This window comes from Galeopterus variegatus, unplaced genomic scaffold (genome assembly GCF_000696425.1).
Source record: "Galeopterus variegatus unplaced genomic scaffold, G_variegatus-3.0.2 Scaffold2522, whole genome shotgun sequence".
In the NCBI taxonomy this organism is placed as follows: domain Eukaryota; kingdom Metazoa; phylum Chordata; class Mammalia; order Dermoptera; family Cynocephalidae; genus Galeopterus; species Galeopterus variegatus.
In genome coordinates this window covers 200,215-227,271 of record NW_007728633.1, presented here as the reverse complement: position 1 = coordinate 227,271, position 27,057 = coordinate 200,215, and the positions used below count along the sequence as shown (strand labels likewise).

The window sequence follows — 27,057 nt, the reverse complement described above, 5'->3', positions numbered from 1 at the left end:
AAAGTATATTTATTCCATTTCTGCTGTTGTGAATTTTGATCACTTGGTTTAGGTGTTTTCCATCAGAATCTCTCCATTGTAGAAGTACCTTTTCCCCTTTGTAATTAATATGTTAGTTGGTAGGTGATCCTTTGAGACCATCTGAATATCCTATTCCCCAACAACCTTTCTTTTTTTTTTAAAAAGATGACCGGTAAGGGGATCTTAACCCTTGACTTGGTGTTGTCATCACCACGCTCAGCCAGTGAGCGAACCGGCCATCCCTATATGGGATCCGAACCCGGGGCCTTGGTGTTATCAGCACCGCACTCTCCCGAGTGAGCCACAGGCCGGCCCCTGAATTTTTTTTAAAAACCATTTTTAATATAGGCAAATAGATCATTCTTTGGTATTGCATAGCTAATTCAAGGCAGAGTTATTACTCCTTTGGATGTGGCTGCACAAAACCACAAACCACTGAATAGTACTAATAGTGCAGCTCTAGGATTTACAGCTATGCTACTATGTAAAGTTAACCTCACCTGGCTCTTCAGACAACAGTGAGAGGTAGGCAGGTACTATCTCTATTCTCAGGTAACGAAGTTGAGCTAAAAGGGTTAGTTAGAAAGGAAGCTATGGAGCTGGCCCGGTGGCGCACTTGGTAGAGGGCAGCGCTTGGGAGTGTGGCGGCGCTCCCGCCGAGGGTTCGGATCCCATATACAGACTGGTGCCCTCACTGGTTGAGCGCGGTGCGGGCGCAACACTGAAGGTTGCGATCCCATTGCCGGTCACGAAAAAAGACAAAAAGGAAAAAAAAAAAAAAGAAAGGAAGCTATGAATGGATTTGGCACGCATTTTTAAATATAGTATTTATCCTCAAAGAGCACCCTCTGAAAAGTAAAGTAACAGAAACTTTCAAGCCAAAATCCAAGTATTTAGCACATACGTTTCTAAAATAGATACTTTATTAGTGGCCACCCCAATTTAGCAGAATGCTATGTCAATGGGAAGGCTCTGGAGTTAGATCAGAAGACAAATTCCACCTCTGCCATCCATTTTCTTTGGAAACTAACTCCCATGAGTTGTTTGATATAACTGTGTACTTTGGGATAAGTTATTTATTTCTCTGAACCTCAATTTTTCCCCTATAAAATGGGAGTAATAATACCTACCACATACCTAACAACAGCTAGCATTTATTATACGAGGGTACTTCAAAAGGCTTCTGTAAAAACAAGTGAAAGATAATAGGAATTTTTCCATGAACTTTTTGAAGTACCCTTGCACTTAATGTGTGCCAGTCACTATACCATGTCACGTGGATGTGCTACCCCCTCTATGGTTAGGTTTTTTTGGTTTTTTTTTTTTTTTTTTGGTGGCTGGCTGGTATGGGGTTTTGAGCCCATGACCTTGGAGTTATAAGGCTGTGCTCTAACCAACTGAGCTAACCAGCCAACCCCTAGGTTTTATTATTGCAGTTTTTACAGATGAGGCTACTAGGACACAGAAGGGTTAAATAATTTGTCAAAGTCATGCAGCAAATAGGACAAATGTAAACCCTAGTTGTCTGTCTTCAGAATCCACACTCATAACTACTGTGCCCCACCTCCTGCAGTGGAAGCTCACATACTTAGAACAGGCACTCAGTACAATGCGTGGCTCGCTGCAGGAATCCCACAAACATATGTTCATTTTTTCTGTTCCCAAAAATACTAGGAAAAGCCAAGAGAAAAAACAGTGGCTACAAGACTTAGAAACTACAGTGGATCAGATCATTAGTACCTCATTATAAAATATCACCGGTTTTGTAAAGTGCAAAATTTATGCTGTAATTGTAGCAATCATGATTCCAGCTCTCTTCCTGGCACATGGTAAGACTGCACTTTATGCCCTCTCTGGGATGTACTGGGCAATGTGACTAATTCTGGACAATGAGTTAAGCAGAAGTAACACATACCATTTCCAGCCTGGAATTTTGTTGTTGCTGTTGGCTTGTACAGGGATCAAACCCCAGACCACGGTGTTATGCTCTAACTAGCCAGTGCAGCCTGGAATTTTTTTTTTTTTTTTTTTTTTTGTGGCAGCTGGCTAACATGGGGATCTGAACCCTTGACCTTGGTGTTATACACTGCACTCTAACCAACTAAACTAATCAGCCAACCCTAGCCTGGAATTTTTAAACTGATGGTTTAAGACCCTCCAAAACTCTCCCCCTCTGCAACAGCAATCAGTCTACAATGACCAGACTTCTCTGCTGACTTGAGATGAACAATGTAGTGTGACTGAGAAATAAATCTTGTTGTTTAAGCCAATGAGATGTATTCCACAGCCTAACCTAGCCCACCCTGAACCATAAAGTAAACTAAAAATCATCTCCTATGAGTAGCTAATATGTTCTCTTTTAATTATATTAATACAACCAAGTTTCAACTTTTGAACAATGTTATCAGTAAGTATATTGGACAAAAGAAAGAGATATATTTACCTAAGGTCCTCCCTGCCCCAAGGGCCAAGCGAATATGAGATAGTTTTAGGTGTCTTTTGATTCGCTCAATCATGGTTGCCAGGGAGACAGATTCATCCAGTGTGCATAACCGTCCCATTCCAGTATTTAGAAGCAAAGGCTGAGGAGAAGCAGAAGTTAGAAACACTGCTCATTATCAGTCCTAAAAAAACACACCTATAGAACAAACAGCAAATCCTGAAATCAAACATGCACACTCTGAACTTAGTGTAGCAAGCTCCAGGCTAACATTTGGGGATGCAAACTTGACAAAAACACCCATAAATATGTATAATCAATATGTTTCAATAAAAATTTTTTTAAAAACTTGACAAAAACATTCAGACTTCTAGGATCTCATAGCCTCCTAAGGCAGATTTTTAAATAAATAATCATAATAAAAGTGTTTAAATACAAGTTAGGTGCCACTGCTATGGGAGCACAAAGTAATGACAAACTAAATGAGCTGGGACTTGTCGGGGGAGGGGTCTTGTGGGAAGTGAAGAGGAATCAAACAAGGTTTTATAAGGATTTGGGTCTTACAGAAAAATTAGAATGGAGTTAAAAAAAAAAGGCGTGGTGATGTCAAGTGCAGTGTGGCTTGGGGTAGAATGAGATGTGGAAAGACATTCTAAAAAGAGCATGTATGAAGGTATCAGGTGTGAGAGCACCCTGTGAGGGCAGATCCAGAAGTGGACACTGTGGTTCGTGTGCAGAGCAGGTGATGGGGAGGGAGATGAGGCTGGAGACGTGAGCTGCAGCCAGATCATTAAGGGTTTTGTACACTATGATGAAAAGCCTGGACTGCCTCCTTGTAGTCCAGGGGTAGACTACAAATATCCCAAGTGAGGGATGATGTAAGTTTCAGCTACTGTGGTGGCAGAGCTAATAGGGGAGAAACATTTTATAGGTATAGATTCTGTTTTGGGACAGAATCAACATAGCAAGGGAGGAGTTGTGGAAACTTGGAAAATAAGGTAGATGATGATACCTTGGTGATACCTTAATAAGAAACAGGAAAAATAAGGAAAACTATAAAGGGGTAGGGCAGGGGGATGGTCAGTACGTGTATATATTGGATTTGAAATACTTATGAGATCTGTTAAGTGGAAAATGTCCAGAAAGTAGTTAGAAATATGGGTGCTTTTTTTTTTTTTAACCTTAAGCAAGTATTCTGAGCCAGAAAGTAAAAATATGAGAATAACCATCACCCAATGGCTGTAAAATTAAAGGAGTGAATGAAACAGTTCAGGCAGAGGCTATAAAACAAGAAGAGATCAAACTCATAACCCTATAACCAAGTCTGTAACCCTGAAGAAGTACCAACATTTTCCTATTCCTGCAATGTCTCCCTTTCTCAATATACTTTCCGAGGTATATTATGCCCTCACCCCCACTTTGTACCTTGTAGGGAAAGTGAAGGAAAATGGTCAAGGACCCTCAGATGTTCAGAATCTGGCCAATCATTTGATGTAAATATGTACATGTGCCCAGGTTTTCTTGGTTATTGTCTAGTGTAATTGCACATGTGCTCCCAGGTGTCCTGGGTTATGGACTTTTGGTATAAAGGACGAGTGGCTCTGATCCATGGAGCCCCTCGCTCCCAGGACACCTCTAGGAGGGCCACTACTGCTGCTGTTGCTAAGGGCTGAGCTTGTGTCGTCTGCCAACAGCTCCCAGGATCTTTCCCAATTACCTAGCGTGGATCTGCGTGTGAGGGGTCTGGTGACTCAGCCTGTACAACGGGTTTGAAGGGTCTGGGCCCTAGCCTTAACCTGACAATACAGTTGGCTATGTCAGCAGGATTCCGACAATAGCCTACCCATACAATTGGCATAGTCACTTAACCCTACGTACCTCTTTAGGTAATAGTTAATGGCCTGTTGATCGAACACTTTACAAATGAATTTGCTGAACAAAAACGCAGAGTAATGAAACTCATCAAATTGTACACATTAAATATGTGCACTTCTTTGTATATCAATTATACCTAAATAAAGCTGTTTTAAAAAATGCACAGTAATGTAAGATCGAACATAAAATATTTTTATTACCTTCTCTAGTGACAGAATTTCAGTCTTCTGATAAAGTTGTCTGTTTTGGGACAAAAAAGCCACCACCTGCATCAAAGCCTTCTGAGTACAATTGAGACTGATCCGTGTTTGTTGCTCATCATCAATCCTAGAAAGAAAAAAAGAATCACCCATTGGCTTAGGATAAATATAACTAAAGTGTGTGTGTGTGTACACAACTTGGTGTTATCAGCACCATGCTCTAACCAAGAGAGCTAACTGGCCAGCCCCCTAAAATGATCCACAATTTTAAGTAATCCACACTTTACATACCTGCTATAATAGGAGATTCGATTTACCTAAGGATTTAGCTAATAGAACCCATTTAATTCCAAACCAATCTATTTTCTAGAATAGTGTTCTCAAACTAGTACAACATCAGAATCACCTGGAGGACATATTAAAACATAATACTGGGCCCCACTGCTAGTTTCTGATTTGGTCATTCTAGGTGGAGGTCTGAGAATTTACCTTTCTTACAAGTTCCAGGTGATGCTGATGTTGCTGGTCTAGGGACTTCACTTTGAAACCACTCTTCTAGTACTGTTCTTAATCTCAATTGTACATCAGAAATTTCCTGCCAGCTTCTTAAAATGACAGCTGCTGGACCCTTCCACAGATCCAGTGAAACAGAACATCTATGAATGGGCTGGGGCAAACTGAATTTTTTTTTTTTTTGAAGTCCTAGACAGGGTAATTTTAAAACTTCATTAAATACGAGAATCACCTGGGCAGATTCTCAAGCAAACTCCATTCTAATTACATAGATCTGGGACGAAGCCAAAAAATCTGCATTTTTTTTTTATAAGCACCCCATTAATGACGCAGAGAGTCCTTGAATCACCCTCTGACAAGCAGTGTCCTAGAGCCTCTCCAAAAAGATTGGCATCAAGAAAGTTTTGTATTTAGGGTGGCCAGTTAGCTCAGTTGGTTAGAGTGTGGTGCTGACAACACAAAGGTCCAGAGTTGGATCCCTGTACTGGCCAGCCAACAACAACAACGACAACAAAAGTTTTGTATTTAACCATAAACTCTAAATACAACCATAGAATTCCAGAACTAAAGAACACCTTTAAAGAATTTGGAAGCATAGTTGTCAATATTGGAATCATCTGTGAAGCTATGAAAAAAAAAAGTAGGAAAAATAATGCCTTGACCCCTATCTAATGGTAAAAGCCAGATGATATCTGTAATATGGAAAAACTGGAACCAAACTAAAGAGTCCATCAGTAGGACGAGGAATGCTTAAAGAAACTACAGTACATCCATAATAAGAAACACTACACAGCAGTTAAAAATAATGAGATCTTATGTACTTAAATGGAAAGATCTCTAAGACCTCCTGTTAGGTAAAAAGGGCAAATAATAGCATACCATTTAGTTAAGAAAACAACGTGTAAAACAAAACTATACATTTCTTCATGTCCCCATATGTGCTTGGAAAGATACCCACTTGTCTGAAAACAAAACAAAAGATGAATTGAGGATACTGGGATTGAGTAGAGAGGACAAAGGGAACTTTTGTTTGAATTTTTCATGCTTTATTTATATAATTAATTCTTAGGGGCTGGTTGGTTAGCTCTGTTGGTTAGAGTGTGGTGCTCATAACACCAAGGTTCGGGTTCAATCCCTTTACCAGCAAGTTGCCAAAAAAAAAAAAAAAAATCAGGGCCGGCCCGGTGGCGCACTGCTACAGTGCGCCGCTTGGGAGTGTGACGGCGCTCCCGCCGAGGGTTCGGATCCCACATACAGACCGGTTCCCGCTCACTGGCTGAGCGAGGTGCGGGCGCGACGCCGAGGGTTGCGATCCCGTTGCTGGTCTCGGTCCGGTGCGGGCACGACACTGAGGGTTGCGATCTGTTGCCGGACACGAAAAAAAGACAAAAAGGAAAAAAAAAAAAAAAAAAAGATAACTTTTTTTTTTTTAAAGATGACTGGTAAGGGGATCTTAACTCTTGACTTGGTGTTATCTGTACCACATTCTCCTGAGTGAGCCATGGGCCAGCCCCATAACTTTTATTTTAATTTCTGTATTTACACAGTATTTCAGTATGGTAGAAGACATCCACAATTTAAATCTTCAAAGTCCCATGAATAATTTTTATTGAGATTCCCCAAAACTACTGTAGGACATTGCAATGATTTTACTATAAGGAATCTATGCTTAAAAACCAGTCACTGAAGAGATCACTTTCAATTTCAATGAAATAAAAATATTTATCTTTGTTTTTTAGACAATTGTTAGGTCCTAGCTTTGTATAACTTGTCTTTTCTGATGCTTCCACAGGTATTAGGATAAATTAGCCTAAAAGAAAATCTCTCTCTGCCCTAAATAACTAAACTATTGACCTTTTAAGATGCACTTAAATTTATTTTTCCTTTAAGGTGCTTGGTAATCATTGATTTGCTGGGAACTGATAAAAGTAAGCCTTATGTTATCACATCATTAGGGTCTGTCTGTATTCTCTAAAGTAAAAACAACAACCTTTCAACATTACCAGAAGGATTAGAAATACTGTACATAAACTGCATAGTATAGTCCCTGACACAAAAAATAGTAAGTTTTACTTATTTTTATTGTTTTGAAAAGATTCCATAATTCTCCTCTAGGACCCACATGTAATTGGTAAGTGGTACACTGCTTTGTAAACTAACCCCAAGGAAAATGATTTGTTTCAAACCTAAATACCAGGGTAACAGAGTCTGTAAGGAAGTTTCTTACAAATAAATACACACAAAAGAGGAAAACATATTGTACCTAGCAGGAAAAGAAGCAACAGAAACATCTACAATTCCTTTCATTGCAGACATGACTTTGTCCAGGTCTTGGGTGTGGTTAACGTTGAATTCTACTCGGTGGGTTCCTTCTGTGGGGTAGTTGGGAGCTTTGGAAGGATGTATGGGTCTGGAGGTACAAGCTCCTAGAGAAAAAATGGTGGGGAAATGGGAGTTTTTGTGGGTTGCTCTTGTGAGTTAAGTTTAAAAAGAAAGATAACTATTATAAGCTAAATTTATAAGAAACAACTTTTTAAAAAAGATTCATTCTCATATGCTTATATAACATACACACATATACTCCTTAGATATATATCACCAGTCCCCATGATCTAGGGATTTGGTATGGACATACAAAATCAAATTTTCAGAATTATTTTCCCAAAGACTTAAATTTGAGAAAAACTTGGACAAAAATAACTCAAGGATTTGTAGATGATATATAGAATTATCTACTTCTTGGTAAATCTACACATGTATACTATGATTCAGGTTGCAAATGCTCATAATTTGTATGACCACATTAATCCACGTCATATAAAAGTAAAAGCTTCAGCCCAAAATGAGTAAACTAAAAAGACTTATGCTAAATTCCCTCATTGTGCTGGGCATAAGTAAGCATTCAATAAAACCCTGATGTCTATTTAACTGACATATCACATGTATTCTGGAGAGACCTGACGTTTCAATTCAACAACATTTTTTGAGTGCCTGGGTACTAGGCACTGTGCCACATAAGTGAGGAAACCCAAAGCACAGTCCAGCAATCAAGATTTCTTATGCTCCCCCTATTAATTAAGAATAAAAATGCGGGCCGGCCCGGTGGCGCACTGCTATAGTGCGCCGCTTGGGAAGCGTGGTGGCGCTCCTGCCGAGGGTTCGGATCCCACATACAGACCGGCCGCTCACTGGCTGAGCGAGGGGTGGGAGCAACACCGAGGGTTGCGATCCCGTGGCCGGTCCCGGTCCGGTACGGGCGCGACACTGAGGGTTGCGATCCGTTGCCGGTCATGAAAAAAGACAAAAAAGGAAAAAAAAGAATAAAAATGCGAAACATTTTTTTCAAATGCAACTTTAGCAACCTTATTTTTAAATATATTATATAAAAATACAATAATGCCCCCCACCCCTAAAGCAGTTAAAACTTTACTGAAAAGACATTCTAAAATGTCAAAGTATTTGTAGGGAAAATATTAAATACGAAAGAAGAGGCTTCTCACCAAGCCCTTTAGCCAACCAGTTGTTAACTCCCTGGGGGGCAGCGTCATAGGCTGTGTGAGGAGAGTAGATACCAACTCTGTTCTCCAGAGCCCGGATCACCACGCGCTCCTTCCAGGTTTTCCAGGTTATGCGCTTCATGGGTCGGAAAATAGGTGGGTGGTAGGAGAGAATAAGATCTGCCTTCTTTTGCAGCGCCTCCTCCATCACTTCCTCTGTCAAGTCATTGGTCAGGAAGAGTGTGTTTACAATATGTGGTGGGCTTGGTTCCACCAGTAATCCAACATTATCCCAACTCTCAGCAAATGAGAGGGATGCAAAGTCATTCAAGGAGGAAAGGAGAGTCTTCAAATCCATGAAGGAACGGGAAGAATTGCAGATCAGGGAATGGACAGGCCGGACTGTTGTGGGGACCAGGCGTACACAAGATGACAACATACAGGAATCAGGTAACAGTGTCTGAAGTCAAAACACAGAAAGTGGTGTATACATGTGCAATTTAAGCCTAAATCTTTGAAGCATCAAAGCATATGGACAAGATAGCTGTCATCATAGAGATGTGTTCAAATAGTGGCTCTGCCACTTACTGGCACATTGTAGCTTAGGTAAGTCAGTTAACCTCTCATAGCTTGTTTTTTCATCTACAAAATGGAGATACTATAATCTACCCCACAGGCCATCCAGAGCAGCGATTGAATTAACGTCACCTAGCAAAACCTGGTACATAATACACAGATGTTTATCTCCTCCTCCCTGGCCCCACACACATACCCATGTTCTTATTCTCCCTATTTCTCTAAATACATCTTGACAAACTTTCCTTTTCAGTGTCCTTCCCCAGCCCCTCTCACCTAGTATTCTCATAATGTTATAACTCTGTTGGTCTGTCTACCCCAGTATGCTAAAGCTACTGAGAATAGGAACTATCTTTAATAAATCTCAATATTACCAGCATAGGCCAGCTCTTAATGCTTACTGCACAGACTGACAATCCTCCTACCCCAACTGAAACAGAATTTGGAGTTAGGGTGGTATACACTGGCATTAAAAAGTGTTTTATTAAAATATATATTTAAAATTGTAAGTGCTTTATCAGCAGTGAGAATCAAGAGACATATAGGTGGGTCACTCTATGAAAGGGCAAGGTCAAGGCAGGAAAACGCAGGAGCTGCTGTCCCTGAACCAACAACACCTGCTACACAAAGATCAGGTAGGTTCAAGAGGTGGGAGAGAGTTAAAGGTGTAGTGGTTTGCCCAGAAAGCCTGTAACCCTTCTAGACACACACATCCAACAAGAAACTGGAAAGGATGGCAAAAGAGAAAAGGTGGGATGACAATCAATGGGGAGCTAGAAAAAAATTGCTTGTTCTAAACTATGCAAACTGCAAAATTAGTCAATGTTTAATCACATAACTACAAAAGATAAACTTCGTATCTACAAACATGTGTTTTTTTTTTTTAAAAAAGATGACCGGTAAGGGGATCTCAACCCTTGGCTTGGTGTTGTCAATAACTACAAAAGATAAACTTCGTATCTACAAACATGTGTTTTTTTTTTTTTAAAAGATGACCGGTAAGGGGATCTCAACCCTTGGCTTGGTGTTGTCAGCACCACGCTCAGCCAGTGAGCAAACCGGCCATCCCTATATAGGATCCGAACCCGGGGCCTTGGTGTTATCAGCACCGCACTCTACCGAGTGAGCCACGGGCCGGCCTTATAAACATGTTTTTGAGAGAAAGTTTTTCATAGTACGCACAGTAACAAGAAAGCAGACAATTGTAAATTTAATGCAATATCTATAACCCAATTATTCGAAAGCAAATTATTTTTTTCAACATTTCTACTGCAGTAATATTTAATGAGTTGTGGATACTTAATTAATATACTACTTGAAGTGATGTAGGGCCTCCAAAAGCTATTCGAGGTCCTGAAAGATCTTCTGATGGTCCTAACACTACCCCGCTCTCCAGACACTTCTAAATCTGCTAAGCTCGAAAGTGAATCCCTAGTAGGCCAGCACGCCGGATTTGAGTTAATGTTACATTTGAAGAGCCCTTGGAAATTATATGGTAGAACACCCCCATTTCACAGATTAGGAAACTGCTAGGCCACACAGCTTGAAGCCACAGTTAACAACGACAACGGGAGGCAGAGAGCTTAAGATCACCGACTCTGAAGCCAGACTGACTCCCACTGCCACAGCTGTGCTACCACGCGCAAATTACTTCCGCACTCTCCCCCTCTGAAGAAAGGAAACAGTACCCTGCTCATAACGTCGCGAAATTTAAACGTAAAGCTGGAAACCGTCAGGGAGTGAGAACTGTATGCTATTGCAGAGTAGAGCTGGTAGGACCCCCTTTGCAACCTGCAAACTGCACCCTCTACGTCACCTCACCTATCCCTCACTTCAGTACCCCTTCAAGCCTTTACCAGGACGCCGAAGAGCCAGGAGGCACAGCCAGTAAATCCCTGAGGCAGGACCCCCATCCCGCTAGTGCCCTATGCTTTCATACGGCAGGGCAGCTTTCTGCCCCAATCTCTCCTTCTGCCCGCCGTGACATTAAGCCTGCCCTAACCAGGACCTGCAACGAAGGACGCCACTACCCTCGCGGATATTTAAACCGCCCACTACTCACCAGTCCCGGAAAATCCTTGTGCGTCATTTCCGGTCCTCCGGGGCGCTCCGGGCGTTGTGAGAACGGGCTAGGGGAAAGAGCTGGGCGGAAGTGGTCCTTTCTATTTTACAGCCCATCCCGCAGCACTGCTTGAGGTTGCCCAGGTAGTTCCGGGTCATGCTTCTTGTCCCAGTGTGGACAAATTACGTTGTATCCCCTAGTTCTAGTCGTTTTGGTCCGATTTGGGAAGAAGAGGGGAGGGAGAAGGAGATGAGGTGTAAGAGACGTTCTCTCTGATGGGTTCTGCGCTCAGCTGCCTGTGGTCCAAAGAAAGTAATTTCGAAACAGCAGAACTGAGCAGGCACCGGCGAGTGCATCTTTCCTGTTTGAACGACATCTCTGCCAACCGAAGTGGGCAAGCAATATGGAGTAACGTCCTCATTCTTCCATTCACTTATTCAGATGCTTGCTGAGCTCTGTGTTGGTGCTGTTTTAGTTCTTGTGAAACTTCGAGTGAACATGGGCGACGTGGGTGTTTTGGGAACGTCAGAGTAAATAAGGAAATAATATAGGGTATTAGTGAAAAGTGCTATAGGAAAAGGAAACAGGGCAAGTTCTAGGATTAAAGCAGTACTTGGAGGTGAGGAACTTAGCCATTCTATTGGAAGCATTCCAGGCAAAGCGAACACCCGTGCCTAGACCCTAATGTGGGAGCGTACCTGGCTTGTTGGAGGACTTGCCAGGAGACCCTTGGAAAAGAGTGACCAGGGGAGGTAGGAGATTGGAGGGCTTGAGTCGGGTAGGGTCTTATCATCTCTTCTATAACCGGAATTTTATTACGTTGGGGATGCTCTTCGAAGCTTTTTCTTTTAAATATTCTGTGAAGATGAGCGTGTGTGAGTTAAAAGGATAGGACAATGAGCTTAATTTTTTTTTTTTTTTGAAAGATTTATTTTCGAGCTTCTCTTGGTAAGACTTTGAGAAATTAAATAGTACTTCCTGAAACCGTCAAGAAGAAAAATGGTGAGTTTTGTAGAATTCTTGTGAATGTTCTTCATTGTAAGTAATGTTTAGAAATTCAGCCAAGGGAAATTTAAACTGCATGGAAATTTCAGTGGCAAGACGGAGATATACATACAATGTAGAATGATTCTTTAAAAAAAATAAGCAAAATTGCTTTAAAATTCTTTAATGTTTTCAGTTAAAACGCACAGAATTTACTGTTGTGAGGGAAAAAAAATGGATTACAAGATAGATATGGAAAGGGGGAATTGATGGAGCAAAAAAGAATAGGCCAGGTGTGATGATTTTAATTGGATACTTTTGCTCTGGATCTAAGGTGGGCAACTAGAACTTGAAATAGAAGAAAAGCAATGAGGGCAGTGCCCTGCTCTCCCCCCAACGCCATCCTCGTATTCAAACTGGCCATACTCTCTGACTGCTAGATACTGTTGTAAGAAGAGAAATGAAAAAGGAAGCCTCCAAATAGTTTTCTCCCTCTGTGGAACACAGTATCAAAGGAGTATACAACTTACCAAAAAAAAAAAAAAAAAAAAAAAAAAAAACAAGCCTAGTACAACAAAAAGCAAGCAAGAAAGAACACTATGGTACCTCTGCACATTTAGTTTATAGAACCACTGACACTTTTTATGTTTATTGTCTTTAGTCAGTCAAGGAATTGTTTTTTAACCCTGTTTCTCAGAATTCAATTATTTAAGGGAAATGGTGGAAACTATGTTTTGAAAAATCATTTCCTTATCATTTTTTAAATAAATATTAGTAATGTTGGTAAATTGCCATATAAATCAATAATACTAACATAACAGTTGTCTTTATTTTTATTGATGAATAAAATTCAAACTTAAAGTAATTACAATATTTGCTTCCAAATTTTTAGCATAGATACCACTTTACCCTAACGTTTGTATTTACCTTGCGGAGTTTTTTTCTGCTGTTGAAATAAATTTTGGGGAAGAAGTACAACTTGTCTCTCAGAGCTGCTGTGTGGATGGGTCATCTCTGAAGCCTATTTCTTTCTGTCTGTTTTAATTCAGATTTTCATCTTGAATATCCAGTCAGGGAAATAATACAGTGCATAAAGTCACCTGAAGAAATCTCATTTGTTCTCACATTCTTTATCCTTTTTTAGTCTGTGACATTGCATACAGATGTAGGTGATATTAAAATAGAAGTCTTCTGTGAGAGGACACCCAAAACATGTGAGGTGAGTATCATTATTTACATATTAAAATTCAGTTAATGCAACAGAATAACCATTTTGAAATTGAATCATCTAACCTAAACGACAGCAACAACAAAACTTTCTGTAAAACCATTGTCAGGAAAAACTAGTCATCATAACTTCTGGCCTAATTTCCACTTAATCTTTCCTGATGTCAAAGATGGATTAAAAAAGAAGGTAGATAATTTTCCTGTAAGCATAGAGTGGCCAGTTATCTTTTTCTTTTGGCTTATTTTCCTTAGGAAACATAATCATTAGGAAATGAGAACTGTTATGTATATTATTTCATCTGTTTAAATGACAAGACTAGAAGGAAGAGGAATCAGTTTGGTATATTCATTCATTCAACAATAATTTGTGGAAGGCTGTCTTGTCAGGGTCTGGGGATACAGTGATTAGTGAGCGACATTCCTTGCCCTCATGGAGCTGATATTCTAGCTGGGAAAATTAAATACTAATTCTAAAAGATGATAATTCCTTGAAAGAAAGTGTTGAGATAGAGAATAATGAGAAAGGAACTACTTAAAAGAATAAGGTAAGGGAAGGCCTAACCAAGAAAGTCATACTTAAATTGAGCCCAGAGATATGAAGGCACCTTTGCAGAAAGAGGTATGGAAAGAACATTCCAGGTACAGAAATAGCCTGTACAAAGGCCTCAAGATGGGAAAGCTTGCCCCTTTTGAATGAATTGTCAGAATGCTGGTGGTGTTAAAGTACTGAGCAGCAGGGAAGGGGATCTTATCATATGAGATGTAGAGGTAGGCCAGGTCCTGCAGGGCTTGTAAGGCCCTGTGGAAGATTTTGTATTTTATTCCAAAGGTGGAAGGAAGCTGGTGAAGTTTTTTTGGCAAGGAAGTAACATTATGCAAAGTAATGCCTTAAAGTCATAGTTTAATTATGCTGCTATAGTGTTTTCAGTAAGTATGATTGGTTCTTTATCTTAAATGTATTTCTGCTACATCATTTCTCAATCATTATTTTTACTTTCTTCAGAATTTCTTGGCTCTTTGTGCCAGTAATTACTACAATGGCTGTATATTTCATAGAAATATCAAGGGTTTCATGGTTCAAACAGGAGATCCAACAGGTAAGTTATTCCATTAACTAAGATCTAGGGAATTGGATGTATACTATGAAGAAGAGTGTAAACAAAGAATAGGAAAATAAAAGCGTGTGGAGTTTGTACAACTGGGCAACCTTAAAATAGCAAAAAAATTTTAAGCAGAGCGATTAACACCTATCCCTAAAATATGAACAATATTGATAAGACAGGTTATTCTTTTTTGTTCTTTATAGAAATATTTTAGTTTTGTAGTCTGTAAATTTAAATTTGGGGAAATATGAAAGCCACATCAAATATTATTTGTATTTAATGAGTTAAACTATAAAGTAGCCATTAAGTTTTAGGAGATGAACCATTTTTCAACTTTAACTAAATATTTCTTTTAGGGCTGGCCCATGCCTCACTTGGGAGAGTGTGGTGCTGATAACACCAAGGCTGCGGGTTCAGATCCCTATATAGGGATGGCCGGTTAGCTCACTTGGAAAGCATGGTGCTGACAACACCAAGTCAAGGGTTACGATCCCCTTACCAGTCATCTAATAAAAAAAAAAATTTTTTTTCTTTTGTTTGTCCTGTGATATAGGTACTGGAAGAGGCGGTAACAGTATCTGGGGCAAGAAGTTTGAGGATGAATACAGTGAATATCTCAAGGTATATCTCCAGTGCTTCAAAAATTTATTTTCTGATGCTTTGGTTACACTTTGAAACTTTGATATGTGTGTTGTAACACAGATTAACATCATTACTAAATGAATATACTTTTTTGTAGTTTTTGCACACTTGGTAAATGATGTCAGGAAGAAAATATAAATGGTAGTTCTAGCCTGACATGTATACCTGAATCTCATCATCACATGGATCTTGACACTAAATGAGTTTATCTTTGAGTCCAACCTGAAATGTTTAGTAATGTACCAAAGAGGCTTAATGTCTCATCTTAAAATTTATGTTAAATGATGTGAATCATTGGCTTTTTTTGAGAGTGAGGAGGAAAGACTATCAAACTTCCTGGTTGCAATATTGCACATTATTAATCCCTAATTTTTATCATCTTCTATTAGATATTTGAACATTTCTATATTAACTTAATGCCTGTGGTAGATCTCAGCTAGGTTAAAAAGAAATACATATAAATAAATCTTCACCATGGTAAAATTAGGGATTTTTAAATTTCCTTTTTTATATTTTTCTGTATTTTTCAAATTTTATGGAATCTTTTTTTCTAACATTAAAAAAGTAGTGCATGCCTACTTTAAAAAATCAGTTCCACTTCTCAGCGATAATTTCTTTTTTTTTTTTTTTTTTTTTTAGGATCCGAACCCGTGGCCTTGGTATTATCAGCCCCGCACTCTACCGAGTGAGCCCCGGGCCAGCCCAATTAAATTTTTTTTTTTCCTTTTTGTCTTTTTTACTGACCGGTAACGGGATCGCAACCCTCGGTGTCGCGCCCGTACTGGGGACCGGCAACAGGATCGCAACCCTTGGTGTCGCGTCCGCACCGCACTCAGCCAGTGAGCGGGAACTGGTCTCCACATGGGATCCAAACCCTCGGCGGGAGTGCCGCCACGCTCCCAAGCTGTGCACTCTCCAGTGTGCCACCGGGCCGGCCCCTCAGCGATAATTTCAATTAAGTTATTATATGGTCTTTCAAACTTTCATATCTGCATAAAATGATAACCTTATCATTAGAAAGAAAGTGGTAAATTCTCCCCAATCAGAATATGCAATTTAGTGTATTGTATTCCAGTTACATTGAAATATACCCACAAAAATGCTGAAAATTATTTCATTGTTTATCTCTGGATGATGGAATAATTTATCTTTTTGCTTTTCTATGGTAAGGAAATTCAGGAGTTAGAGTTACAGGAGTTAGAGTTAGGAGATGATAAACTTTTTGAAAAGTCAACCTTTACATGAATTAGAAACTAAACTTTTTAGGCATTAATTAATGGCTGCTTTCATGTATCAGTTGAAAACCAGTGATTGGCTGTGACAGAATCACATGTGGAAGTTTTTAAAATGTAAAAGATCCGGGCCTTACTCTCCTAAAAATAGAGATAAACAGTCAGTACGGCTGGTTATGACCTTGACTGTATTTTAAGATTCCCTGGTAATTCCTTTGCAGCCACAGTTAAGAACCATTATCTCATACATTAAGGTTGAGGATGTTTATTGAATGTTCACATACTCTGACCCAGCAATTCCTTCCCCAAATGTTTACTTATGAGAAGCTCATGTGTATGTGTGCACCAAGAGACACATGTACAGGACTGTTCCTGATGTACTATTTGTAATAGCAAAATTCTAGAAACAACCCATATATCCATTACTTATAGAATGAATAACTTTTAGTGTATTCAGTAGTGAAATATTACACAGCCATAAGAAAAAAATCAATGAACTACAGCTACATAGATACTTGAATCTGTGTAAAAAGCCATACCAGCCAGCCACAAAAAAAAGTGTAAAATATTTTTCAGAAGACTAAAATTGTTTAATACCATTTTATAGAGTTCAGAAATAAGCAAAAGGAAACAATATGTTGTTTAGGCATGTATAAATGTATTAGAATAGTGGTTACCTGTTGGAGAGGCCAAGGTAATGGATGGAGAGGAATACATAGGCATATGCAACAGTTTGGTAAATTTTAACACTGAAAGCTGGAAAATACATTAATGTGTGCTTATTGTATTACAAATGGTACATATATTCTTGTGTATGTATCAAATATTACATTCGATTGGTAGTTACCTTTTAGGAAGACAATAAAGCATTAATATTTTGATGTAGCTGCATCTCTATGGCTTGTCTAATTGGTGTCACCTGATGAATAACTAAAGCTAGAGTAATCAGTGGCATTACTTGGAGTGTATTTTATATTTGGATACCTTCCTATAACACAGTTCTCAATCTTGTTCAATTTTATCAGTTAGGTCCTTTTAATTCTTATACATAATCCCTTGTAAACAAACATCATGATATTAAGAGCTAGATGAGACCTTCCTCAGGTCATCTAGTCCTGAATTTACGAACTGACTGCCCGTAGGTGGAAAATCCACAGATGTGTTCCATCTAGTCCTGAATTTACGAACTGACTGCCCGTAGGTGGAAAATCCACAGATGTGTTCTTTTTGACCATCGGATAAAAAAAATGCTAATGCCATTAGGCGAGAGATACACTATTCATTTTGTCAGACTTCATCTCTCTCTAATGTTTACATTCTGCCCAACTGTCAATTTATTATCTACATGACCCTTATGAACATATTATGAATAGACCCCTGAACTAGTCCAACCGCCCTTGTTTTACAGATAAACTAGTGAGAGTACAGTGTATGTGAGAAGAGATTATGAGGATTTTGGTTTTGGTGTCTGCCTGATTGTTTCATACCAGCACATTATTCCTTAATATAAATGTAAGGATTATTTCTATTATGCATTGGTATTGCTAAGTGATTGTGGCTGTACTTCTTCAAAGTGAAAATGACGTTAATTGGGGAATATGGTTTGTTTTCAGGGATACAGATAATATAGAAACTGAACATTTGGATTAGCCCTAATAGAGAGAAGCTGGTTTTAAATGTTTTCTTGGTCCCTTAAATACTGGGAAAGAAAGAGTACATGTCTTGTTTCCATCCTGTATTTGGAATATCTCTATAAAAACAGTTAATACTTTGGTATGTCTTTTTCAGCACACTGTTAGAGGTGTTGTGTCTATGGCTAATAATGGCCCAAACACAAATGGATCTCAGTTCTTCATCACCTATGGCAAGCAGCCGCATTTGGACATGAAATACACAGTATTTGGAAAGTAAGTATTCTGGTTGTTTTCTCTGTCATTTCAGTGTAAGGAGTGCTATGGCTATGATAGTAGCATAAGTAATATTAGAAAGAGCAGTATGAGAGCTAAATGTACCTGGAGTTTTTATAAGTCCACCACTTACCAGCCCTGTGACCTTGGAAGTTATAAACTTTCTGAGCCTCATTTTTCTTATTTTGTAAAATAGGGGCCAGTAGTTTTGTCAGGATTGTTACATAAATTAATAGTAATATATTCATTAAGAATAGCATTTTAGGGCTGGCAGGTTAGCTCAGTTGGTTAGACCATGGTGCTGATAACACCAAAAGCCAGGGTTGGATTGTATTGGCCAGCCACCAAAAAAACCCAAGCATTTTGCTTTTTTTAAAAAACAAACAAAAACATTTTGCTTAAAAATAGTGGCTTAAATAAGATGGCCTGGCATGGTGGTTCCATTATGTCACCAATATTCCAGGTACCTCTCTCTTTTTAGCCATCTTTAGCTCCCATCCTCAAGTTCACATTATGGTTATAACATAGGGGCAGCACAGCTCTAGTCAAAATATCTGTATTCCAGGCAGGAGGGAGGAAGGAGGACAAGAGGTACTTGCCAGCTGAGTCAGTTCCTATTTTAAAAACTTTTCCAGAAGACCAGGCACTTAGGAATATGGCTACCCATTACCTACAAGGGAGAGTAGGAAATGTTGGGTTTTAGCTAGACACATTGCCACCCTCAATAAAGTCAAGTTTCTCTGAGTAAGAAGAAAGGGAGAATGGATCCTAGGAAGGTAGTTAGCAGTCTCTGCCAGAATATCCATTGTAAGCACTGTACCTGAGAGTTGCTTTTGTAAATCAGTGGGAAGTAAATTTATTCATTCAACAAATATTTACCATGTTCAATAAACAAGGGCACAGTTCTAGAGTTTGTTTTATTTACCAGTTTGGATGCCAAGTGTATAAGTCTTTTCTGTTGCTTATAATAGGATACCTGAAACTGGGTAATTTATAAAGAAACAAAATTTATTTCTTACAAATTCAAAGGCTGGGAACTTCAAGGTCCAGGGAACACATCTGGTGAGAGTCTGCTTCTTGGTGGGGAGACTCTCTACAGCAACTTAGAGTATCACATGGCAAGAGAAATGGGCTGAGCAAGAGAGCTAAATTTTTCACTTGCTCTTCTTATAAAGCCATCAAAACCACACCCATTACTCCATAAATGGACCAATTCATTCACAAGGGCACAGTCCTCACAATCTAAACACCTCTTAAAGGCCCGACCTTTCAAATACCATAATTGGAATTCCCACCCTCTTAATGCTATTACCATGGGGGTTAAGTTTCTAATACATGAACTTTTGGGGGACACATTTAGCCCATAGCATCAAGTTAGGTTAATTAATAGAGGACTCTACAACTTTTTTATTCCGTATATATTTCTCTAATTTATGCATTATTAATAATCAATGAAATTAATGAAATATTACAGTATCTGGTAATATGTGTGTATGTGTAGATAATCCATTTTCCCTTCCTTTTATTTTCTCTAACCCATCATTTGGAATCATTGATCAGTAATTTCCAGGACTTACTTTACTTGATATGTGACAAAACTGTAGAGTTTAGAACAGGATTAACCTTAGGTTCATTAGCTCCTTGAAACTGTGTCATAAGTACATGCACACACATTTTTCCAGGAAGATGGTCCCCAGCCCATGTCTGAGATACTTCACTAGACTTAACCTGTGTCAGTTCTACCTCCCCCTCCCCTTTTTTTTGCCCGAGATTTATGTTTTTTATATCCTTTATGTTTTTGCCCAGACAGTAGAAAAGCCTTTAAGACTCACAATTTAAAGACATTACTTTTCCTGCATTTAGGAGTAAATCAAATGTTTTGGTTAAAGTACTATTTTCATGAAAATGCAAAACAAAATATAAATCTTTCTTTGTTGTTTTTTAAGTACGTGGTATAAATCTTGGGAATTGATTTGAGTTACGCTAAGAGGTATAATCTGTAAAGACACTTTTTCTTAGCAAATGTTTTAGACTCAGGTTTCCAGAACAAGTATTTGAAGACTAGCTCTCGATATATTTTTTCTTGGTGGTAACATGAAGAAAGCTTGCTGGAGGTTGTCAGTCTTCTCTTCTCCTATTTTTATTATTATTCCTTATTGTTGTCCAAAAGCAAAAAGTAGAAACACCATATTAAATAAAGTACAAAGTGGCCACCTACTTCAGGACTCCATGTAGGACAATACTTATAATAATAGCGTCATTCTTACATACTTTCTCCTGGTATTTCCTATCAGAACTAAATTGTTGGACACCCAGAGAATTGGAGAATTGGGAAAACCCATGCATTGGTGTCAGAAGTGTTTTGAGAGTATAAAAAAAGTTCGTTTTCACTTTAGCTGGTCATATTAGCCCCACTTGTAGCTATTCTGTGTGACTGTATACGAATGGAGCAGAATATAATTGTAGATACTTTGGTGGGAATATTTCTGCCCTTTGTATTGTTGATTAGGGGCATGAAAATGAATTTTTTTGAATTTTGATCCATATTTATGGCAGAAAATCAAATCAATATTTTGTTGTACACTCAACTAGAGAATTCAAAGAACTATGACATGATCCTTTTCTCTTAAGGAGACTATAATTGCTATAGACTTTTGGATATTATGTTTCAGTCTGAGGAAATTTTTATACATTATATTGTTTCTTTTTCAGAGTAATAGATGGTCTGGAGACGTTAGATGAATTGGAGAAGTTACCAGTAAATGAGAAGTCATATCGACCTCTTAATGATGTGCACATTAAGGACATAACTATTCATGCCAATCCATTTGCTCAGTAGCTATAATAGATCTGAACAAATATTTGGCAAACTGTTCACTGGAACACACCTATTGTGGTTTACCCTGCTTACATAAAGCTGAGATCATCTGGGAAATGGTGGTACCAAGGGAAGCCCAACAGCCCCCATTCTTACAGCATATATTTTTATTACAACTATTATCATCCAATGTATTTCTTTAATATAAAAAACCTGCTTTTTAATTTTTGTTATAAATAAACATTCATTTTTAAATGCTGAGCCTCAATTACATGTCAGCATTTTTGAACACCCTAATTACATACTCCTATCCAGTTCATGTCCTGGAATTATTATTTTCCATTAATTATTAACTTTATGCACTTAGAAAGAGGAGGGACACAATAAAGAGATGGTTTAGAAAGGCCAGCCAATCCATTTGCTATTTTCAGTGGTCTTTAGATTTATAGTAGAGGCTCTAAGAAGTCCTGGTAAACACTCAACATTTCCCAATTGATTTGCTCATGCAACACTTTTTTAAAGCATGTATTTTAAAATATTGAAGAATAAAGCTCTACAGAAGATCCATTTGGAAAATGCAATGAACTGGTTATGAGCACCAGTTGTGGAATCCTGGTCAGTGTTTGAATCACACCTGTGCCCCCTACTGTGTGACTTTAGGCAAGTTAACATCTCCAACCTTTAGTTTTTTCATCCATAAATAATATTCCTTCGTAAGACTGTTGTGAGGATTAAATGAAACAATGTTTATAAAGCTCCTGGCACGTAGTAAATAAATGGAAGATACCCTCCTAACATATTCATGTCCACTGTAGATAGGGCTTTCTCACCTAATCAGGCCATTTATCAGGCTGTACAATTGATTTTATCAAGAACCATGTTTCACTCACTGCCTAGATCACCTTGATTAGATTTGGGGTATTCATAAAACTGATACCAAACATTTACTTCTCGGTTTGTCTCATTTCTCCCAGTGGATGATCTAATTAATGTTTTGATTCTTTCTTAACTACAGTTTGGGATTTAGCTTGCAGCTCTCCTCTTGTTACCATTTATACCTTCCACTAAACTGAGGTGCCAATTATACTAATGACCTCACATTTTGTTTCATCTTTTTAATTTTAATCATTTAGATTTCTAGAATTCTTATTAAAGACTTTCTCCGGCCAGAGTTTGTTTTGCTACTTCTTATACTTCATTCCTTTCTTCCCCAAACATATCATTGAATATTTTGTGGTCACTCTTAAGTGGTCTTTACTGATTGACTGTTAGGAGGACTTGTACTTAGAAGCATTCTCCCAACATTCTCCCAATTTTTATTCTAAACTTCCTTTTTTTTTTTTAAAGTGATGCCAACGTAGTGACGCTTTGGTTCTTAGAGCTTATTCTTAAGATGTCTGCTCAGTTACGGCCATCAAGATATCATACATAGGAAAGTATACAGGCTGCCAAAGTGATGCCAACGTAGTGACGCTTTGGTTCTTAGAGCTTATTTAAGATGTCTGCTCAGTTACGGCCATCAAGATATCATACATAGGAAAGTATACAGGCTGCCCACCTTGGGCCTAATGTAGCCACCACGAGGATCAAGGTCCAGAACGTTGATTTCTGTCAGCTCACAGTTTATTGGTCCACACTGATCACATTAGTGATTGGTTCCGTGTATTAATTGACAGAAAGTATAACTACTAAGACGACTAGAATATTGCTGATCAGCCTGTTTCTCTCCCCTTTAAGAAGGAAGTAGTATGGTTACCCATATAAACCAGAGGTTGGCAAGCTATACAGTCCTCAGGCTGGCTACGTATTTTTGTAAATGTCTGGGAACTTAGCCATGATCATTTATTTACATATTGTTTCTACTGCCTCTAAAAGCAAAAGTTAAGAGAAATTAAATTTAGGAGAGTTTACTTGAGCAAAGAACTATTTATGAATCTGGCACCATTCAGAACCAGAAGAGGTGCAGAAAGCTCCACCTAGCAACATAGGCAGGCATTATTTATTGACAGAAAAAGGAAGTCACAGAAAAAGCTTGATTGGTTACAGTTCAGTATTTGCCTTATTTTGGGCATGGTGTGATGAGGCATTTGCCTTATGTTGATATGGTCTGATCAGCTGGCAGCCTGTGATTGGCTGAGACTCAGCTATTTGTTACAAGAATATACTCTTAGGTTGCAGTTTGTTTACATACTAAGTTAGGTTACGGTTCATAGAAACTCAGTATGGAGGCAGCCTCAGGTCAAATTTAACTTACATAATGGTGGGAACTCAAAATAATTCTAAACCAAATCTAGAGGCTGGCCAGTTAGCTCAGTTGGTTAGAGCACGGTGTCGGTAACACCAACGTGTAGGATTCGGACCCCTATACTGGCCAGCCAGCTGCCATAAAAGAAAAAAAAAAAAAAGCAAATGCAAATCTAATAAATGGGGCCGGCTCGTGGCTCACTCGGGAGAGTGCGGTGCTGATAACACCAAGGCCACGGGTTCGGATCCCATATAGGGATGGCCGGTTTGCTCACTGGGTGAGCGTGGTGCTGACAACACCAAGTCGAGGGTTAAGATCCCCTTACCGGTCATCTTTTAAAAAAAAAAAATAATAATCTAGAGTAAATGAAAATGGAAATTTTCCAAAATTAATTACAATGAAAAAGGAATGACCCCGATTTTTATAAAGCTGCAAGTATCTAAAACTGGGATGGTGTGGGGATAAGGCTAGAGTAATACAACAATAGAGTAAATAGTAATGTATAATTAAAGCAGTATTCAAAATCATTACAAAAAGGAAGGGTTATTCCAAAAATTGTGTCAGGATAACTGGTAAAGATGTGGAGAAAAATAGCAAAAGAATTTTACCTTACATCATACAAATTCCAGATGGGTAAGTGTTGCTTTTTTAAAGAAAAAGCAGTAAAAACTTAACATTTTAAAAAATTGAATGTGAAGCCTCTGAAGAGGAAGGGAATTTATCTTAGAAACACCACAAAGGTAAAGATAAAGCAGTTTAGCTATATGAAAATCTAAATATTTTTGTAATTAAAAAACTTAAAGGACAAAGGGGAATCATTTTAAAAAGCAATGAGGTAAGAATGGCAAATCACAAGAGAAAAGGGGAAATGTTCAACTTTACTAATTAGAAAATAGCTACAAGTTTAGTTTTTGCCAAAATAACATTTTTTTTTCCTTTTTTGTCTTTTTTTACTGACTGGTAATGGGATCGCAACCCTCGGTGTCGCGTCCGCACCGCGCTCACCGGGAACCGGTCTCCACATGGGATCCGAACCCTCGGCGGGAATACCGCCGTGCTCCCAAGCGGCGCACTATCCAGTGCGCCACCGGGCCGGCCCCAAGATAACATTTTTTAATATTATGCTTTATATTAGTTAGGGCTGCCATAAAAAAGTACCACAGGCTGGGTTACTTAATAGAAAATTTATTTTCTCACAGTTCTAGAGAGAAGTCTGAGATCAAAATCTGGGTGGGCTTATTTGTTCTAAGTCCTCTGTCCTTGGCTTGTAGATGGCCATCTTTTCTGTGCAGTCTGTGTCCTAATCTCTTCTTATAAAGACACCAGTTCTACTGGATTAGGGCCCACCCTAATGACCTCATTTAACCTTAATTACCTCTGTAAAGGCTCTATTTCTAAAGGGTCACAGTCTGAGGTACTGGGGTTTTAGGATTCAGCCCATAACAGGCACTAAAGGATGCACTAAAATAGGTTATCTGATAAACTCTAGGTATTTCCCAAATTAGTAACTGGCTGGGTTTTGGCTTTTTACTTTAAAAAAAAAAAAAAAAAAAAGCTATTTTGCCCTGTACTGACCAGCCAACAAAAAAACCCCAAAAACTAAAAAACCATTTTGGAAAGCAATTTTTTTTTTTTAAAAGATGACCGGTAAGGGGATCTTAACCCTTGTCTTGATGTTGTCAGCACCAACAAACCGGCCATCCCTATATGGGATCTGAACCCCTGTCCTTGGTGTTATCAACACCACACTCTCCCGAGTGAGCCACAGGCCAACCCCATTGGAAAGTAATTTTGATGGTATGTGCTAAGATTTTTTTCGTGTTGATTGTCCTTGGCCCTGTAATTTTCCTGTAGTGATTTCTCCTAAAGAAATTATTTTAAATACACTAAATTGCTCTCTGCACGGTTATTTACTGCAATTTTTACCTATAATAGAAAATGGTTGATGCCCATCTTCCAGATTGTTGTTAGGATTGAGACCATAAGTAAGTGTACAACGTTTAACACAAAGACTGAGATCACTGTGATCAGCTATTAGCTTCCAAAGATTGGGATTCTCTAGATTTGCTTAATATTGTTGCTGCTATATATGTATATCCCAAACAACTATAGATAAATTTCACAAGTTACTGTGACTGAATTCTCCCTCTGTAAAATATTCACTTCATATTTAGTGATCTTGGCCATGATGCAAAAATTTAGGTATCGATGACTTTAAAGTACTTTCAAATCCAGTAAGAGAAGGAAGGGGCTTGGTTAACAGGTATAAAATTACAGCAAGATAGGAGGAATAACTTCTAGTGTTCTACAGCACTGTAGGGTCACTATAATTAATAACAATTTATTGTATTTTTTCAAATAGCTAAGAGAGGATTTTGAATGTTCTCAACACAATGACAAACGTTTGAGTTGATGGATGTGCTAAAACACTGATTTGATAACACATTGTATATACCTGTATCAAAATATCACACTGTACCCCATAAATTTGTACAACTATTATAAGTCAATTAAAAATAATTTAAAAATTCAATCTTTAAAAAAGAAATGTACACAACAGTAGGAATCTTGGGAAAGTGTATTCCTCATCAGACTTTACCCTACGATAGTTGTGCATCTGCATAGAAGTGGTTTACCTACATTGCCCTCCTGCCCAAATTTGCATTTTAATCATCAGGATTTATGAACCAGGCCAGTAAAATAATTATGCTTCATCGTAGTGTATCAGGATTTTTTTTGCAAGTGACGACATGGAAGGGAGCGGAGCACGGGGCCAAGACTAGCAGTTACTTTGTTAGGTCAAATAGCCGTTTGATGGTTATTGTTCGGCGTTTGTTTACTGATGCTCTTCTCCCTTCTCCACAACCTCACTTTCCCCTTCTCAGTTCATTGTAACACTGCAGAGGACTCGCTTAATGCTTTGAAAATGGTGTTTAAACGTGGGGAGGCCTCATTTCCTGGCTCCGGGCTTCCCCCCACCCCCCGCAACCCCGCTCCTTCTCAGTCTAGGCTCTTGCTCACTCCTTTCTTCGGCTTTGAAATAAACTGGTTTAAGTTCGTCTCAGAACCTTAACAAAAGCCGAAATCCAGCCAATTACCAATCTGGAGCTATTTGACGCTAGCGGTCTAATGTTTTTAAAGCATTGTTCTAATGGTCGCAGTCAGAACACAGGATATTTTGTATCCTGCTTTCCCCACTTTTCGTTGTTGCTAGCGTTCATAAATACAATTTTCAACAAACGTGGGCGCAGTTTTCCTCCGCGGCGCTGGCAGCGCTTTCTCCGAACGCGAACGCGAACACGGCCAACATGGCCGCCGCCAACAACGTCCTTTCCCCCGCCTCCGCTCGCGGTAGCTCCCTACCTGGCGCCTGCGCACCCGGCGGCCGCCAGCACGCCCCGCCCCGCGGCGTAGACGAGCTGGTAGCGTCATCTGTGTTTTCGAGATGAGTCTCGACGCTGCGACTGTCAGCTCCATTTTGTGGTTGGTGCCCGTCGCAGCCAGCTGGGCGCTTCCCGTGGTGGCGTTGCCAAGTTCTGTCTTCTTCGGCTCGCGGTTTTTGGCCAGGAAGGTGAGACGCAGTGGGGAGAGGACTGGGTGCCAGGGCCCTAACTGTGCTCGTCGCGAGCGCTGGCGATGCCCCGTTTTCCCCGCTTGTTTGCCGCCCGCAGTCTCCGGTACCACGTCCGCCTCTCCCCCCCCCCCCCCCCCCCCC

The 27,057-nt window shown here is 39.1% G+C and overlaps 3 protein-coding genes across 11 annotated transcripts in view; 2 read left to right on the top strand and 1 right to left on the bottom strand.

Moving 5' to 3' along the window:
* NIF3L1 (NIF3 NGG1 interacting factor 3-like 1 (S. cerevisiae)) overlaps nt 1-11,259 on the bottom strand; it is a 16,558-nt gene extending 5,299 nt beyond the window's left edge. Inside the window, exons 1-5 of one of the 7 annotated variants that reach the window (XM_008582112.1) lie at nt 11,185-11,259; nt 8,550-9,006; nt 7,313-7,475; nt 4,537-4,663; nt 2,465-2,603 (exon numbers count right to left, since the gene is read on the bottom strand). In XM_008582112.1, the coding sequence (XP_008580334.1) occupies nt 2,465-2,603; nt 4,537-4,663; nt 7,313-7,475; nt 8,550-9,006; nt 11,185-11,211 (913 nt within the window). In that variant the 5' untranslated portion in view covers nt 11,212-11,259. Of the gene's footprint in view, nt 1-2,464; nt 2,604-4,536; nt 4,664-7,312; nt 7,476-8,549; nt 9,007-10,425; nt 11,075-11,184 lie in introns of those variants that run through there. The other 6 variants (XM_008582115.1, XM_008582117.1, XM_008582116.1 and 3 more) reach the window with 6 other exon arrangements.
* Nucleotides 11,260-11,421: 162 nt separating this feature from the next.
* PPIL3 (peptidylprolyl isomerase (cyclophilin)-like 3) lies at nt 11,422-22,268 on the top strand. Of its 3 annotated transcripts, none has more exons than XM_008582110.1 (7): nt 11,422-11,803; nt 12,111-12,186; nt 13,313-13,387; nt 14,399-14,492; nt 15,052-15,119; nt 18,161-18,279; nt 20,992-22,268. In XM_008582110.1, exons 2-7 carry the CDS (start codon nt 12,184-12,186, stop codon nt 21,116-21,118), a joined length of 486 nt encoding a protein of 161 aa, XP_008580332.1. In that variant the 5' UTR covers nt 11,422-11,803; nt 12,111-12,183; the 3' UTR covers nt 21,119-22,268. The 3 variants fall into 3 exon arrangements, with proteins under 3 accessions (XP_008580332.1, XP_008580331.1, XP_008580330.1); XM_008582109.1 differs by having other exon boundaries at nt 11,422-11,936; XM_008582108.1 differs by having other exon boundaries at nt 11,422-12,186.
* Nucleotides 22,269-26,739: 4,471 nt separating this feature from the next.
* Nucleotides 26,740-27,057, top strand: part of CLK1 (CDC-like kinase 1) — a 10,610-nt gene continuing 10,292 nt past the window's right edge. Inside the window, exon 1 of the mRNA XM_008582107.1 lies at nt 26,740-26,913. Within this exon, the coding sequence (XP_008580329.1) occupies nt 26,788-26,913 (126 nt within the window). The 5' untranslated portion in view covers nt 26,740-26,787. The remainder of the gene's footprint in view (nt 26,914-27,057) is intronic.

What these genes read in the sequence shown, in the direction of transcription:
- PPIL3 (XM_008582110.1), top strand. An exon ending in GGACACCCAAAACATGTGAG is followed by an intron (nt 13,388 to 14,398) that starts GTGAGTATCATT and finishes TACTTTCTTCAG; the next exon opens with AATTTCTTGGCTCTTTGTGC. An exon ending in AAATACACAGTATTTGGAAA is followed by an intron (nt 18,280 to 20,991) that starts GTAAGTATTCTG and finishes TTTCTTTTTCAG; the next exon opens with AGTAATAGATGGTCTGGAGA.